This window comes from Leptopilina boulardi, unplaced genomic scaffold, assembly GCF_019393585.1.
Source record: "Leptopilina boulardi isolate dan_hultmark-lab unplaced genomic scaffold, ZJU_Lbou_2.1 LbouV2_165, whole genome shotgun sequence".
NCBI lineage: Eukaryota > Metazoa > Arthropoda > Insecta > Hymenoptera > Figitidae > Leptopilina > Leptopilina boulardi.
This window is the reverse complement of record NW_026137713.1, coordinates 2,169,800-2,185,210: the sequence shown is the minus strand read 5'-3', so window position 1 is coordinate 2,185,210 and position 15,411 is coordinate 2,169,800. Positions and strand designations below refer to the sequence as shown.

The 15,411-nt window shown below is 25.3% G+C and overlaps 2 protein-coding genes across 3 annotated transcripts; one reads left to right on the top strand and one right to left on the bottom strand.

The window, feature by feature from the left end:
- Positions 1 to 51: 51 nt before the first annotated feature.
- LOC127277089 (transmembrane protein 245) lies at positions 52 to 4,083 on the top strand. 2 transcript variants are annotated; one of them, XM_051297915.1, is made up of 9 exons: positions 52 to 754; positions 826 to 1,818; positions 1,896 to 2,060; positions 2,180 to 2,369; positions 2,470 to 2,654; positions 2,749 to 2,849; positions 2,936 to 2,953; positions 3,045 to 3,347; positions 3,487 to 4,083. In XM_051297915.1, the coding sequence occupies exons 1-9, from the start codon at positions 260 to 262 to the stop codon at positions 3,683 to 3,685; spliced, it is 2,649 nt and encodes an 882-aa protein (XP_051153872.1). In that variant the 5' UTR covers positions 52 to 259; the 3' UTR covers positions 3,686 to 4,083. The 2 variants fall into 2 exon arrangements, with proteins under 2 accessions (XP_051153872.1, XP_051153874.1); XM_051297917.1 differs by lacking the exon at positions 2,936 to 2,953 and having other exon boundaries at positions 53 to 754.
- On the bottom strand, positions 3,811 to 15,400 carry LOC127277393 (beta-mannosidase). Its single transcript, XM_051298494.1, has 15 exons — positions 15,200 to 15,400; positions 14,820 to 14,908; positions 14,263 to 14,733; positions 11,134 to 12,153; positions 10,717 to 10,993; positions 8,567 to 8,584; positions 8,192 to 8,338; positions 7,739 to 7,887; positions 7,447 to 7,661; positions 6,895 to 7,156; positions 6,094 to 6,820; positions 5,586 to 6,014; positions 5,093 to 5,307; positions 4,809 to 5,012; positions 3,811 to 4,731 (listed from the first exon to the last, which is right to left on the bottom strand). The coding sequence occupies exons 1-15, from the start codon at positions 15,273 to 15,275 to the stop codon at positions 4,477 to 4,479; spliced, it is 4,554 nt and encodes a 1,517-aa protein (XP_051154451.1). The 5' UTR covers positions 15,276 to 15,400; the 3' UTR covers positions 3,811 to 4,476.
- Positions 15,401 to 15,411: the final 11 nt, after the last annotated feature.

Below are 15,411 nucleotides of genomic sequence, written 5' to 3'. Positions count from 1 at the left end.
ATTTATTTTCATTGATGACATAATAGTGATGACACGTGTTCGTAACGCGCATCCAATCAGAAATGACGTAAACAAACAAAATGTCCAAAAATGTCTCGTAGAACTTCGCGTTAAGTTAATAAGTAAATAATATCGTCTTTAAGAATTGAATTGAGTGGTTTTAAAAATCAAGGACACATTTTTAAAATAACCGGTTAATTCGTGTAAAGAAAAAATTCATAAATTATTCATTATTATCAAATGGTGGAATTAGAAAAATATGGATAACCTCTTAAACAAGTTGTCAGGTTTTAGTGTGGGACATGAAAAAGCTTTAAAACAAGGAATTTACAATGCTTTGGCACTTTTATTATTATCATTTATTTGTGTCGCTGGTTATGGACTTTATATTATTTTAAGTCCTTTTGTTAAACCATTAATATGGGCATTATTGTGTGGATCGGTTTTATTTCCATTCAAGAATTCTTTAGCGACTATGGTTAAATCATGGTTTAATATAACAGAAGAATCGAATAAACCACTTGTTTTACATTTAACAATAATTCCTCTCCATATTGTTGATGAAACATCGGAAATTATTGGATCTTTTATAAGAAATCATTTGAAATATATTATTGCTGCTGTTTCTGTTTCAACAATTACAACATTAATTTATAATTATATGCCAAGTATTCTTATTTATCTCGTTTGGAAAATTATAACAATTGGAAATTCAATTCTTGAATTTTTTATCTCCTCCTGTAATATTTGGATGGTAAGAATTTATTATTATTGATATAAACCTCCGAAGATTGTAAAATTCAATTTTTTTTTTTTTTTTTGCAGATATCCTTCATTTTGATCGGATATTTTTCACTACTTTATCTTCATTGGCGACCGGAGAATTCATTATATTTTCATTTTTCATCCTATGCGATATGGTTAATCGTAAGTTTGTATATATCAAACATTTTTGGCACATATCCAGTTATTGTTTTTTGTTCTCTACAATTATTTTTCGTCGTTGGTTTTATTTATGAAGTATTAACAATCATTGAACATGAGGAATTAGAAGGAAATTGTTTATCATTTATGGAAACTGCTATCAATTTATTATTAAACGATTATTCACGAACATTTATAAACACAGAATCAATTGATCGTCCATTATCGCCAGATGATGATGTTTTTTTAGACGATATTTCAGAAACAACGACAAAACCAATGGATTCAATTGGTGAGAAAGCATCAAGTACACCAGTGGAGAAATTTAAACCAAAATTAAAAGATACAACAAAAGCAATGACAATTGATTCGGGAAGATCAATTTTTATGAATTCAAGAAAATCACGATCATCAGTGAATGTAACGCCAACTATTAAATTTTCCCTACCCGAGAGACATTTTTTGTGGAAATTAAAAGCCGATTTACGTATGTCATTAGACATTGAGGACGATCAAGTTGATACGGATAAATATATGAAGGGGACAATTTATGCTTGTACTGGAATGTTAATATGGAAGCATAAATGGATTATTTATATTCTTATTTTTCCGGTTGCTTATTATATTATTAAATTAATGGGCAATTTTTTTGGTATATGGACAAAAATACAAAAATATATTCAAGGAATTTGGAATCATATTAATGAATGGTGCGATGAGAGACTCGATGCATTGTTACCAGTTTATATTCGTGGATTATATAAAGTTTCTATTATTATCGATCAAAAATTAACGACTATTTTAAAAGGATCTATTGATTCAGTTGCAACATTTGCCGTTATTCTTGGATTACTTTTTTTCACAACTTGTGTTGCAATTTTTATAACAATGCAGGTGAATAAAAATTTTACAAATTTGCCACTCAAATGGTTAATAAACTATTTTAAAAAATTTGTAATTATTTTTTTCAGGTTTACGCGGAGGGAATTCATTTAATTCAAGTCACGGGAGAAATTGTTAATTCTTCTCTTGTAAATAATCCGGATATTGATTGGGTTCCTGAACAATGGGAAGAATCAGTAAATAGTGTTCTTGATAATGCTTATACTTATGGACGAAGTGCAATTTCTGATGGTGTAAGTTTAATTTATTTAATTTGCTTTCAAGTCAATAAGATTTCAACAAAAATTTTTACTATTTCAACAGAATATAAATAATTTATAATTAAATTTGATTTTTTATTTTAATTTATAAGGTGAAAAGTCTTGTGAAAAATTTAGAACCAGCTAAAGCGGAATTAATGGAGAAAAAAGTATTAGAATTGTGGGATAGATTTTATCAAGCTTGGATGATGTCAAGTGAAAATTCAGATTTAATTGGTCCAACAGTCGATATGGATTCTGTTTGGGAAAGTTTTAAGGATAGTTTTGGAAAAACTCCTTTTCGTTAGTAGAATGCTCAAGTTTACTTTTTAATTTTCAAAATAATTAAAAGACTAAAAATTCATTAGATTTTAGTACCTTATTATTAAAATTTTTTTTACAGAATTATTTAATATGACCAGCGTTCAAAATTTCGCAAAGGAAAACGTTGGTGTTCTTATGTCGGTTTTGGATTCAATTTGGAGTATTGTCAAAGGAAATATGTCCGTTATTTTAGGAATAGTGACCGAATTGATTTATATTGTATTAATTAGTGGATCAGCGGTACTTAATTTTACTCTCAGTATGGTATGTATTAGTTTATTTATTAAAAATTAATAATATGAAAGCGAAATTATCTTTTTCTTTTTTTTAAACAAAAATTGTAAATATTTCATTGTAGGTTGTATTTTTCACGGCACTTTTCTACCTTTTGAGTTCTAGTGGAGTAACTTATAAGCCAATCGAGGCAATAACAACTTTTAGTCCAATTAGTTGTAACAGGTAAATTTGCACATAAAAATTAGTTTTGTTTTTCAAAAAATTTGTATTTCAATTTTTCTAATAAACATTTTTTTTTTATTTCTAAGCATATCTGAATTTGGAGGGTATGAAAAAAATATCTCGTTTCAATAAAAATTATTTTAGAGATTTTTTTCCGTCATTAATTAATTTGTTTGTTTGTTTTTTTTCTTAAAGATTTGCAGTTGCCCTGCAGGAATCAGTAATTGGCGTATTTGCAGCAACATTTAAACTCGCATCATTTTTTGGTTTATGGACGTGGTTTGTTCATAATTTATTTCAAGTAAAAATTGTCTACTTACCGTCTGTTTTTGCAATGATATTGGGCGCTGTTCCATTTCTCGATGCATATTTCGCCTGTATACCGGTGACAATTGAACTCTGGTTTACACGCGGACCAATGATCGCGACACTTTTCTTCTTCTTTCATTTTCTTCCCTGCAACATTGTCGTCACGGAATTTTACAAAGAAATTAAAGGGTACGCAATCATTTATTTATAAATATAGAAAAATAAAATTTATTTTCTAAATAATAATTTATTCTTAATAATTATATTTTAAATTTATTATTTTTGTTTTAATTTAAATTTAATTACTATTATTAATTGTAAATTCTAGAGGTGGTCATCCATATCTCACGGGTTTATCGATAGCGGGAGGAATTTTTTGTCTAGGAGTAGAGGGAGCAATTTTTGGTCCATTATTATTATGTTGCATAATGGTTGCAATTAATTTGAGTCGACGTTATATGTATTCGCCATCCGAGGAGACGTTAAATACGATAAAATCTCAAATTCATCATTTAAAAAATAATTAATATTTTTACAAAATATAAAGATATATATTTTTATATTATCGAAATCCGGCCGAAAATGAAATTATAGTTTTATAAGTATCTCTATAGTAAAAAAAAAATTGTGATTAATTAGTCAACTACGAATATTTATTTGATAGAAAATATCTGTAAATATTTTCTTATAATTTATTTTTTCTATTATTAAAAAATAATTTTTTTGCAAATATTATATTTATGTAAGGAAAAGATATATTTTTAAAAAATAACTGACATTTCTCTATCGAGAGATTATTAGTTTGTTTGAAAAGCTACGCTTGTTACAAGTGTTTGACTGATAAATTTTGTGTACATTAATTTATATTTAGCTTATATATAAAAATTTTTAATGTAAAATAAAGGAAGAAAATTATTAACGCCAATAGGAATTTTAAGAAATGCGCAAATTTTTCATAAAGAATCGATATTCTTTTTTTCATAAAACAAACTTCAAGATGTTTTAATGTAATTTAAAGTGTTTTCTAACCTTTGGTTAATAAAAAAAAAATTTGTTTTAAAATAAATCTTATGAAGATGAAATACCTGAATTATTAATTTATCGAAATTTAAAAAATTTAGAATAAAAGTAATTTAAGTAAAAAAAAAATTATGATTGATACCATTTATATGATATGTGGAATTGCATTTGTCATGCTTGTTGCTTTAATTGGATTTGAAATTTATTTACATCGGGACTTTTATTTTCCTTCATAATTTCTAATTGTCATCTTTCTTTATCCACAATATTTGAAAATAATTTGTTTTTCCTTTTCCCCTCAAACCTTATAAACATCCGACAGTGATTTCAGGTAAACGTTTTTTAATATTTCCTTTGGTGTCATTGCTTCTAAAGCGTGTAAAATAATTGTCTTTTCACCCTGCAAAATGTGAAAGCCATTCTCGGAAAATTTGCCTTTCAATGGTCCCATTTCTAGCCAAACGAAAAGTGCAATATTTTTTGTTGTCAATTTAATTTCATAGTCAGAATAATTTGCTTTCTCGCCAGGCATTGTTTTCGAATTGACTTTCATCTTTTATAAAAGTGAGAAATTAATTTAATTATCAATTTTCATTCATTAAAGCAACAAATTTAAAAAATTTTACTTACTTCAATTTCAGCAGGAGGCAATGAAACCTTTTTCAAAGGAGATGGATAGACGTAATTTACATCAATAATTTTGCCTTCTGTTTCACTTCTCAGCAAAATTTCCAAAAAACAATTTATCTTTGCCGATTCCATTATTCCACATTTATTTTTCACCAAAAAATCGTCTAACCAAAGTTTCTTTACCAATTTTGATTCATCGGCTTTCTGTAAGAATGATAAGTTTTATTTTTCAATTTTAAAAAGAAATTTATAAATAAATAAATATAGATTATGATAATACTCACCACTGAGAGATTCGTGAAATATTGAACTGACACTGGATTAATTGAATCCCATTTGTAAATATTTAAAGTTAAGGAAAGTTTTTCTAAAGGACGATGTAAATCCGAAATTATGTAAATTGTCAAATCTCGAGCATTGGATAAACGTGAACTCACAATTACAGGAGCAAAAAAATTTCTCGCAAAATAGTGCAACATCTTCCAACGTCCACCAAATTCTGTGTATTAATAATATACATTTTCTAAAATTTATTTTCAATAATTATAAATTTTAAAAAAACAATGTTTCTTTTAACATTGACAGTAAAATATTATCTTATTGATTTTGATATTGGTATTAATCTTCTTCTCAAAGGAGAAGTGATTTACAAATATCTTTATTTACTCTTACAATTACTCAGTAAATTATGGAAATGATAAATGTATTAGAAAAAACAAAATATTAAAAAACAAAATAAATTGTGAATAATTCTATTTTTAAATTTGTTATTCATACCAATTGAGGACCAGGAAGGAGCTTGCCAAACATCATTTAATTGCCAATAAAGTGCACCTCGCGTATAACCTCCACCATTCGATTCCAATGAATTTTTTCCCTGTCGATAAAATTCTGTTTCCATTTTAATTGACATCGCTTGATTAATTTGACTAAGATAAATAAAATCCTCAAGATCCCGTCTTGTATTATTACTTTCGGGAATAATTAAATTTTTTTCAATCAATAATTTCATAAATCCATCGCCACCCGGTAAATGTTGTCGATGTTGCATAAAATCACTGCCAAGTTTTAAATCTTCATCATATTCAGCAGCAGATATCAATGTCTCTATCGATGGCCACGATTGAAATCCATATTCTGAAGAGAATCTCGCTCTTGGATAATGATTCATATCCCATCCATTTTGCAAATAATTATAATAATGAACTGCCAAAGGAAAATTTTATATTATTTTAATTGAATAAAAAAAAAAAAATGTTTAAATTAAAAACGATATTATATTTACCATCTCCGTATAAATTCGATCCAGGATTTGTTCCAAGATAACCATTATTATCACTATACAATCCATTACTAGGACTTGACACAACAAACGATCTTGTCGTATCCAATTGTTCAACTAAATTTTTAATAAGATTCACGTACAATTTAATATAATCATCCTTATAAATCTCCTTATCTCCCGTTCCATACCAATTGCCATAAATTGCAATTTCATTTTCATTATTACCCGCCCAAAGTGCAATACTTGCATGATGTTTCAATCGTTTAACATTCTGTGACACTTCATTTGCAACACTTTCTAAAAAAGAATCACTCGTTGGATACATATTGCAAGCAAACATAAAATCTTGCCATATTAAAATTCCCAATTCATCGGCTGATTCGTAAAAAAGATTTGATTCATACATTCCACCGCCCCAAACACGTAACATATTCATATTTGCCTCTTTAGCGGATGTCAATAATGGTAATATAATTTCCCTCCTTGTACTTAATTCAGGAAAAATACTACCTGGAATATAATTACTTCCTTTAGCGAATATTGGCAAATTATTCACACGAAAATAAAAAGTTAAACCCTCGTCCAAAGGATCTTGTATCAATTCAATTGTTCGAAAACCAATATTTTTCATATTTTCCATTTCGTAATTGTCAATTTGAACATGAGTTACGAGTTTATAAAGTTTTTGTTCTCCGTATCCGTTTGGCCACCATAACATCACTGATTCCTGTAAAAAAAATAGTTTACAATAAAATATAATAATTAGATTTTTATAATTAGAATACTTTTTTTTCAACTTACAAATGGAATTTGTAAAGTAACAGAACAATTTGAATATTTCCATTCTGCTGTTGATGAAAATTCTGTATAATTCATAATTGATTCTCCATCATCGAGTTCTAATACTGATTGAATAACTCCATTAAAATTTATATTTCGCTCATAGGATAAAGTATCGAAAAATACACCAACATTTATTTCCCAATGGGAATTTTTTTTGACAATATCTGCTGTTACTTCGGTGACATAAGCTTCAGTCACCGGAATTAATTCCACATTTTTCCTGCAAAATAAATTCACTGTTATAGAAAAACAAAAATCAATACTATAATAAAAAATAATACAATTCTTTTTAACTTTCTATGAAGCGGAAAGATGAAAACGCAAATTAAAGAAAAAATTTAATAAAATGTAACAAATATTTTTTTTTTTTTAAAAAGATGATAAAATAGAAAATATATAATATAAAATAAGATATTTTCAAAAATGATAATATTTAAAAAATGAATCGAGAAAACGTTATCTGAATTTAATCTAATCATTTCTGAATTTTTGTTCTTGAAAGATAATTACCAAATTCCAATCGAGGGAAAAGCTGGACCCCAATCCCAACTGAAGCTTGCTTGCATTTTTCGAATATGATTAACATGACATTCTCCATTATATTTTTCAGGCGTACACCTTGGAACAACTTCGTAATTTAATTTTTGCTTTCTGTAAAGTAGATTTGCAATTCTTAGCGGCGAAGCAAAACGTACTTCTAATTTATTTGTTGAATTCAATTTTTTCTGAAATTGACAAAGTGTTTTTATATTTTGTTTTAGTTTTTTTAAAAATATTATTTAAAAAAAAAAATATTAGATACCTTCAATTGAGTCTTCACATTAAAATTATATTTCACAAACATATTATCGGTAGTTCCAATGTGTTCATCATTCAAAAATATATTTGCAAACGTATCCAAACCATGAAACACTAAAGCAACTTTAGATGCTTTTAAAAATTCTTCTGTCACTGAAATTTTAAATTTATTTTAAAAAAAAATATATACATACTTAAAAAGTGATTATTGGACTTTTATATTAATAAATATTATAAAAAAAATGTTTCATTTAATTTGGTGAGGTTACACCGAAAAGTGATAAAAAAAACTCATGGAATGGCACATGTATATAATTACCCAGATAGGAAAATGTACCAAGCGTGACACATGATATAAATTTATTTTGTACTGAATTTAAAAATGATTTATATATATATACAATCTTTAGATGTTTTGATATCGGATTAATAAAATTAAAATTTAATATAAAATTACCTTGAAACTTTGTAAAATAAATTATGCTCTCCTTAGCAATCCATCGATTTTTTACATCATTGAATCCTATCAAATTTTTCGGTATAATTTGCGCCTTCTCTAAATCTGTATAAATCCCACCTGGTATTGTCGCTGGGAATGATTGTCCTAAAGAGAAAAAGTATTTTTAATTTTTAATTATAATTTTTAATTTATCAACAAAAAAAAAAAAAAGTTTTCATCTCACCCGTGGAATTAATAATTCCAATCCATCCATCATGAAGTAATAAAGATTCTATTTGACTCGTCAATACAATTAAAACTAACAAACAAACATTTTTCATCATTCTCTCTTTTTTTTGCCGATATCAAAATTTTTTAAATTGAAACAAATACTTTCAGCAAAACATTGAACTGTAAAAGAAAATAAAAGTTAATAAACATGCAAAATTTGTCGTTTGTTAATAATATATTATATTAAATTATAACGTGTTAATTTGAAATGAAATCATATTTTAAAAATTAAATACTCACTTTTTAATAAAACAATGTTTTAAATAACATTTTTGTTAAAAGGCTAAACTATCTAAAATCCCAGAGGAATTGAAGAAAAATTCACTTCAAGGCCAAAATCAGGAGACTAACAGTGGAAGTACCTTGTGAATTAAATTCAATTGTGTTTCATTTATAAAATAAATTACAAGAATTGTTTCACATAAAAAAAAGAACCGAAAATATATATTTCTCTATCAATGTCTCCTTCGCTACTGAATTATAAATACTTGAAACGAAATTGTGTCTGTTTATGTTTGTCAATTCATTTTCACTCTGAAGATAATTCAATGTAGATAAAAATATATGACTTCGTGTATGTGTATGTACGTTTCATACTGAAACAAATTCCATTAAATATCAATTGCTTCATTCATGATTTTATTACATAATTAGAGAAATAATTTTCGTAATTTTAAACAATTAATTATAATAATTTAATTAAATTTTTATTTTAAACTGAAAAATTAATTTTAAGATAAAGAAATTTAGTTTTAATTTAAATATAATTAACTATATATTTAGAAAGTGGTAGAATATTTTCTTTTATTACAAAAATCCATTATTTATATTAGAATATATCACAAATCTTGCATCAATTTACTTAGAATTAAGAGTAGTACATTTCTGTGTATTTTGTACATTTCTCTTAAAATCACAAGTTGAGTTAACAAACGTAAGTTATAAAATCAACTCTTTTTTTTTAATGTTAAATGATAAAAAAACACTTAACATGTAGATTTAACTTTTCGTTGTCTTTTAACTGTGCATATAAATATTTATAATATTGTGAAAAAAAATTCTTTTTCTTTTTACAAACACATTCTTCAATATAATATGAAAAGATAAATCAAAAGATCAATTAACTTTGTTGAAATTATTAATTAAATTCACGAAAAAAGAGAAATTTACATAAAATAAACAAAGTGATTAATAGAAAATAATTAATTCAAAAAAATTAAATTTAAAATTAATAAAACTGAAAGAAAAAAAAGAGTAATACAATTTATAACCGAAAAAAAATTGAAAAAATTACCTTCCGCTTGAAGAATTTTTCTTGCTGATTAAAAATGTGAAATACACATTTATCTAAATTTTTACAATAAATTTAAATTTATAAATATAATAATTAATTATAAAATTTAACGATTTAAACCTGAATTAATATTTATGGAAAAACGAATCTTAACCAAAAAAAAAAGAAAAGAAAAGAAAAGAAAACTCTTTTTTTCAAAGAAATTCTCAGAATGTGATTAAGGAAGACATAGAGAAGCCTAAATTATAAAAAATAATTATCTTAAAACCGAATCAATCGGATCTTGAGGTATCAACACTTTTGGAATGCAAAAGTTCAATGACGTTAATTAAGATCTTCTTCGTAAATTAAAATTTTTCCTTTCTGGGTTATAATTCCCTTGATTATCACCCTGATTTGTAGCTGAAACAAATTGGAAATAATTATTCGATTCATTTTTATCAAAAAAAATAGTCTTATTTTCCCCTAGAAAGAAAAATTTCAAATTGTTTTTTTTTCTTGGGGTAAAATAAACTTTATAATTTATGATAAAAAGGAAATTAAAAAAAAAGTACTATAAAGCTGAAATTAACGAATAAATATTTGTTTATTTTAAATTACTTAAAATAATTGAAAAATTTTAATGAAAAAAATAAAACAAAATACAAAATAATAATGGAAGAATATGAAAATATAGAAATATTCAAATATAAATAAGACAAAAAATAAATAAGTGGATAAATTATTAATTAATAATAAAAAATAATATAATAAATTATTAATTAATAAATACTTAACTTAATTATTTTAAGTTTTCAATTATTAACAATAGAAATAAAATAAAAAATTTAATGATTAACAAATAGAAATTGAAAAACAATTATTAATAACTAACTAGAAATATTAGTTTTTAAAATATATGAAAATGCAAAGAAAAATATTCCTAAAAAATATGAATAGAATAATTAGAGCAACGTACAGAAGCCTGCGTCCCTTTGTCCGCGATACTCTTCATTACAAAGTTGAACATGTTCGAAATAATCATTTTCATTTGCAGTTTCATATTTTCTGCAGACGTTACAAATCATTTTATTTTTTCTCTGCCGTTTACCGACAGTATGACTTGACGTCTCTTCAATTTCAAATTGATTGCATTCTGACGCATGATCCACAATATCACTTTCAGGAAATGATCTATTACAAATTGGACACGCCACTTCATTTTTTTTCATTGATTGACCTGCAGGACGATCATCCTGTGCATATGGGAATTTCATATTTTTATTTAAAAAAAATAATGATAATAATAATAGAAAATTAAATAAGGTATCAAAAAAAAAGAAAATTAATTTAAAATAATTATGATAAATTTTTGGATAAAATATATAATACTAACACATATGACAATATCATCCTCGCCTAATAAATCCTGTTGAATTTCATCAGCGGACAAACTTTTATTATCTTTTATTTTAGACTTTGTTTTCGATTTATCCTGAAGTACAGTATTCCATTTTTTTGTCATTTCTTTCTCATGTTTTTCACGTATTTTCGATAATTTTTCATTTTCTTCCTTTTCTGCTAAACGTTTTTGAATAAGTTCATCTTGTTTTCTATTTTTTTCATCCTCAAGTTTTTGTTCATTTAAATTATATTCTTCTTGTTTTATCTTCTCTCTATTTTCTATTTCAATTAATTTTTGTTTTGATAATCGTGTTCTTTCGGTTAATGGCATTTTTAACATTTTCACATCGGTTTGCGGTGAAATATCCTGTAATTCAGATGTTTCACAATCTAAAACAATTTCAAGTGGTGTTTCTTTTCGATTTAATGATGGAACATTTTTTTCCGATTCATCGATTTTATTTTCATTATTTGTTTTTTTGGCACGTGGCCCTTTAAAATTTCCTTTACCACCACCACTACTTCGTCCTTTACCCCTTCGTGCTTTATTAGTGCCTGGAATTGGAGGTTGAATTTTTCGAGGATAAATTTGTGGTTCGGGTGATTTTTTATCATCTTTATAATCAAAAATATCCTCTACATCGGAATCGATAATATTTGTTTCATTCGCTGTGTTAATTGTTGAATATGATGTACTTGGTGTTTGTGGTTTATTATAAGTTTTAACAAACTTATCGAAATCTACATCCATTTGCACATCTTTTCCGTCTGTGCTTGTGTCGTTGTTGTTTTTTCTTCTTTCCTGTTGAGGTTTTCTTTTTTTCAACAAAGCCGAATCATCATCAGCTTCAGTATCACTATCGGAATTTTTACTAATATTTGCAATAAGAGTAGTTGCCTTACGTTTACTGGCGCGGCTCATTACTTCCCTCGTTGGTTCCTGCTCGTATTGTCCTGATGTTGATGTTGTTGTTGTTGTTTTCCTATCCAAATTAAAGCGATGATTGCCCACCTAACAGAAAAAATATTTTGAAAATAAACAATTAGAAATTGAATAAGAAAGAAAAGGTAGACTTAATTTAGCTTTTTTTGTTTTTTGCTTTTTTTTAGAGAAATAAAATTTATTCAAAAATTTCTTTCATCGTGTACAGATTTTTTTTTTTAAATTAAATTGTAAAATTATTTAAATATTAAAATTACATTGGAAAACAAATTCGGGTCAATTTTTCGACCCAAAAAAGTAAGAACGTTTCTTAATGTATTTTTTACGCTGAATTCGAATCTATTGTTAGATTTTCTCTAACACGTCAAATTTAAAAATTGCGTTTTATTTCACAAAGATAAAAAAGTAGTTGACGAAAATCTGTTTTCTTTTTCACAAAGAAATTGAAGTTAAAGAAACTTAAAAATGTAGATTTCATTTTTCTTACAATATTATTAAAAGTTAAGGGAGGTTGAATATCAAAAGACAACGTGAGTATAAAAAATACTGTATTTCTTCCCTTTTTTCATGGAAACTATTTTGAGATTCATCCACCCTTTTTTGGAATTTAAAATTGGATTCGATCACTGATATTTGGACAATTGGAACATTTACAATGGGACAATTGGATAAATTTAAAAGTGGATAATTTTAATAATTAAAAATTGGAGAATTTAGATAAATTAGAAAGATTTTTTTTTTATAAATTGCATAAAAAATTTAATGGAAGCTAATATTTTTTTAAATAACAAATTTTCTTGGAAAAAAAAAATATTCGTGAAATAAATAATTATTACTTAAATTATTTATTATTATTAATTAATAATAATAACTTAATATGATAATATTGTATATGATATTATGATTATTACTATTATTATTATTAATAAAGAAATAATTAATAATTTTCTTGTAAGGTATGAATAATTAGAATTTCTTTCAAATTGTTTTAAAATACATGAACAATTCTTTTGTACGTTCTATTTTATTTGATCCCTGGAAAAATTGCTTATTATATACAGTGACCTAAAGACAAAGTTTGTACTTTTGCAGCCTTTAATTAATTATTGCACATTTGCATAAAAATACGTTTTAAAGAATTGTATATAAAAATTAAAAATTGTCCTCGATTTTTAATCAATAATTCAAATTCGTTAATTTACTTTTTATTTTTAATTTAAATGTTAATAAATATTATTTATTTAATTTAAAAGTATTCGTTAATAATTGTAATATATATATTTTTTTTTTTTTTGAAAAAATGTAAAAAAAAATCGTTAAATACAATTTCATTTTTAAAAAAATACATATTTAAGATTCTTATCGTTAATTATTTTTATGTTCATTTAAAAAAAAAAAAAATAATTTCAATTAAAAATAAATTAATTTTATCTATCATGTCACAAAACTGGAAGCACTTTTACTCTATTTTTTGAATGTATTTAAACTAAAGTCATTTTTTTTAATCTTAACATTACCAAACCTAAAAATCACAAAACAAAATATCACTTTTTTATATGATCGCAATAAAGTCTTTCAAATTATACGTATTTATAATATTAAATATATTAAATATTTTATAATTAAATTTTAAATTCGTATTTTTTAACATTAATTATTTTTATTTCATATTTATTAACATTTTGATTTTTTAACGTTAAAAAACATATTGAAATTGTTAAATTATTAGAAAACGCAAAAAAAGCAAGTCTAATAGAAAATAAAAATAATTGTTAAAAAGTACAAACAAAATTTCTTTTATTTATTTTTGAAAAAAGTATATTTCTATATATTTAATTCAAAAAAATTACGGATTCATAAAATGTTTTTAATCTAATGTTTCTAACTTTTCCCTTTTTTTTCTAAATTTTAATGAATTTAATTCTAGAAAAACCCTTTTTATAAAAATAGAACTGTAAATTGTTTTGTAAAAATAAATTTTTTTCATAGAATTTTTTATAACAGAAAACATGGAAAAATTATAATAAAATCAAGTTGAGTATTCGTCAGTCTTTGAATTCACGAATTTTAAAAATTGAGTGGAATGCAAATTGAAAGATCAATGTAAATTAATTTTTAATGATAATAAGAGGGAATAAAGGATAGATCATAGGAAAAGGAAAGGGCGGAGGTACCCACCTCAATGGGTGACCCCCATTCTAATTCCGAATCAGCAACAACATTTGACTTTTCCATAATCCACGTATCTCGTAATTGTTGTAAAAATTCGCTTAATTCCTCCACCCTCTCTTTAATTGGAATATCAACGTTACTCCAAAAATCATCAATTGTTTCACTATCTTCATTAATTGGTCGACTTAATGGCTCTTCGTTTTCGGGAATTTTTCCTTGTAATGGATCCATGGCATATTTTCTCCTTCTAAACGCTTTTTTTTGGAATTCCAAAAGAGATTTAGTTGAACGACAATTATTTTCATTTGAACAAAATGCATCTGTTTTTATTTCCTTATTTTCTTTGACAGTGTCAACATTATCAGAGGATGATGGCTTTTTTATTGAATTTGCATAACTTTTTTTCGGTGATTCATTATTATTTTCGGTGGTATTTTTTGGTGGCGAATCTGGTGCTTGAAAAGATTGCGAATTCCTCTGAAATTGTTTTTCAAATATATAATATATCATTATGGAAAATAAAATTCTAATTTCTTTTTTTTTACATTTGACTTTTTACTTACATTTTCGTGCATTTCTTTTGATTCTTGTAGAACTTTTATTAATTCTTTCATGTTATCCAGATTCATTCCTTCTTCGTACATTCCGACATCTAAAAAAAAGTGAAAATAAATAAGAAAAAAAATTAAGGAAAATGACTAATAATTAATCAATTACGTGATGCTATATATAAGTATTGATTTGTTTTCAACTCTCGAGATGTAAACAATGTTTTCGGCTTTACCACGGATCATAATACAAATTGTAAAAAGGTGCTCAATTGTTTTGAAGTGTAATTTTAAACTATAAGAAAAACTATGAAAAAAATATGCAATTAAACACGATTGAATGATCAAGATCATAATTTGTTGACACGCCGAAAACAACCAGTGAAACAACTTACCGGTTAGCTTCCTTCGCAACTTTTCGAATTCTTCATCTTTTTTCGAGACATCTTTAATTTCATCTTGTGATGACATTATTTTATTAAACAATTAATTTACTATTGAGCAAACGATAGTTATTAAAGTTTTTTTTTAATATTAACAATATTAAACAAATCATGGGATTATAGTTTACACCTCGCCTTCTTGAACTAAATAGATATAAGATAAG

What these genes read in the sequence shown, in the direction of transcription:
- LOC127277089 (XM_051297915.1), top strand. Translation starts at nt 260, where the DNA reads ATGGATAACCTCTTAAACAAGTTGTCAGGTTTTAGTGTGGGACATGAA. An exon ending in TTAATTTTACTCTCAGTATG is followed by an intron (nt 2,655 to 2,748) that starts GTATGTATTAGT and finishes ATTTCATTGTAG; the next exon opens with GTTGTATTTTTCACGGCACT. An exon ending in TTTTACAAAGAAATTAAAGG is followed by an intron (nt 3,348 to 3,486) that starts GTACGCAATCAT and finishes TGTAAATTCTAG; the next exon opens with AGGTGGTCATCCATATCTCA.
- LOC127277393 (XM_051298494.1), bottom strand. Translation starts at nt 15,275, where the DNA reads ATGTCATCACAAGATGAAATTAAAGATGTCTCGAAAAAAGATGAAGAA. An exon ending in GTTGCGAAGGAAGCTAACCG is followed by an intron (nt 14,909 to 15,199) that starts GTAAGTTGTTTC and finishes ACTTTTTTTTAG; the next exon opens with ATGTCGGAATGTACGAAGAA. An exon ending in TTTCCCTCGATTGGAATTTG is followed by an intron (nt 7,157 to 7,446) that starts GTAATTATCTTT and finishes TTTATTTTGCAG; the next exon opens with GAAAAATGTGGAATTAATTC.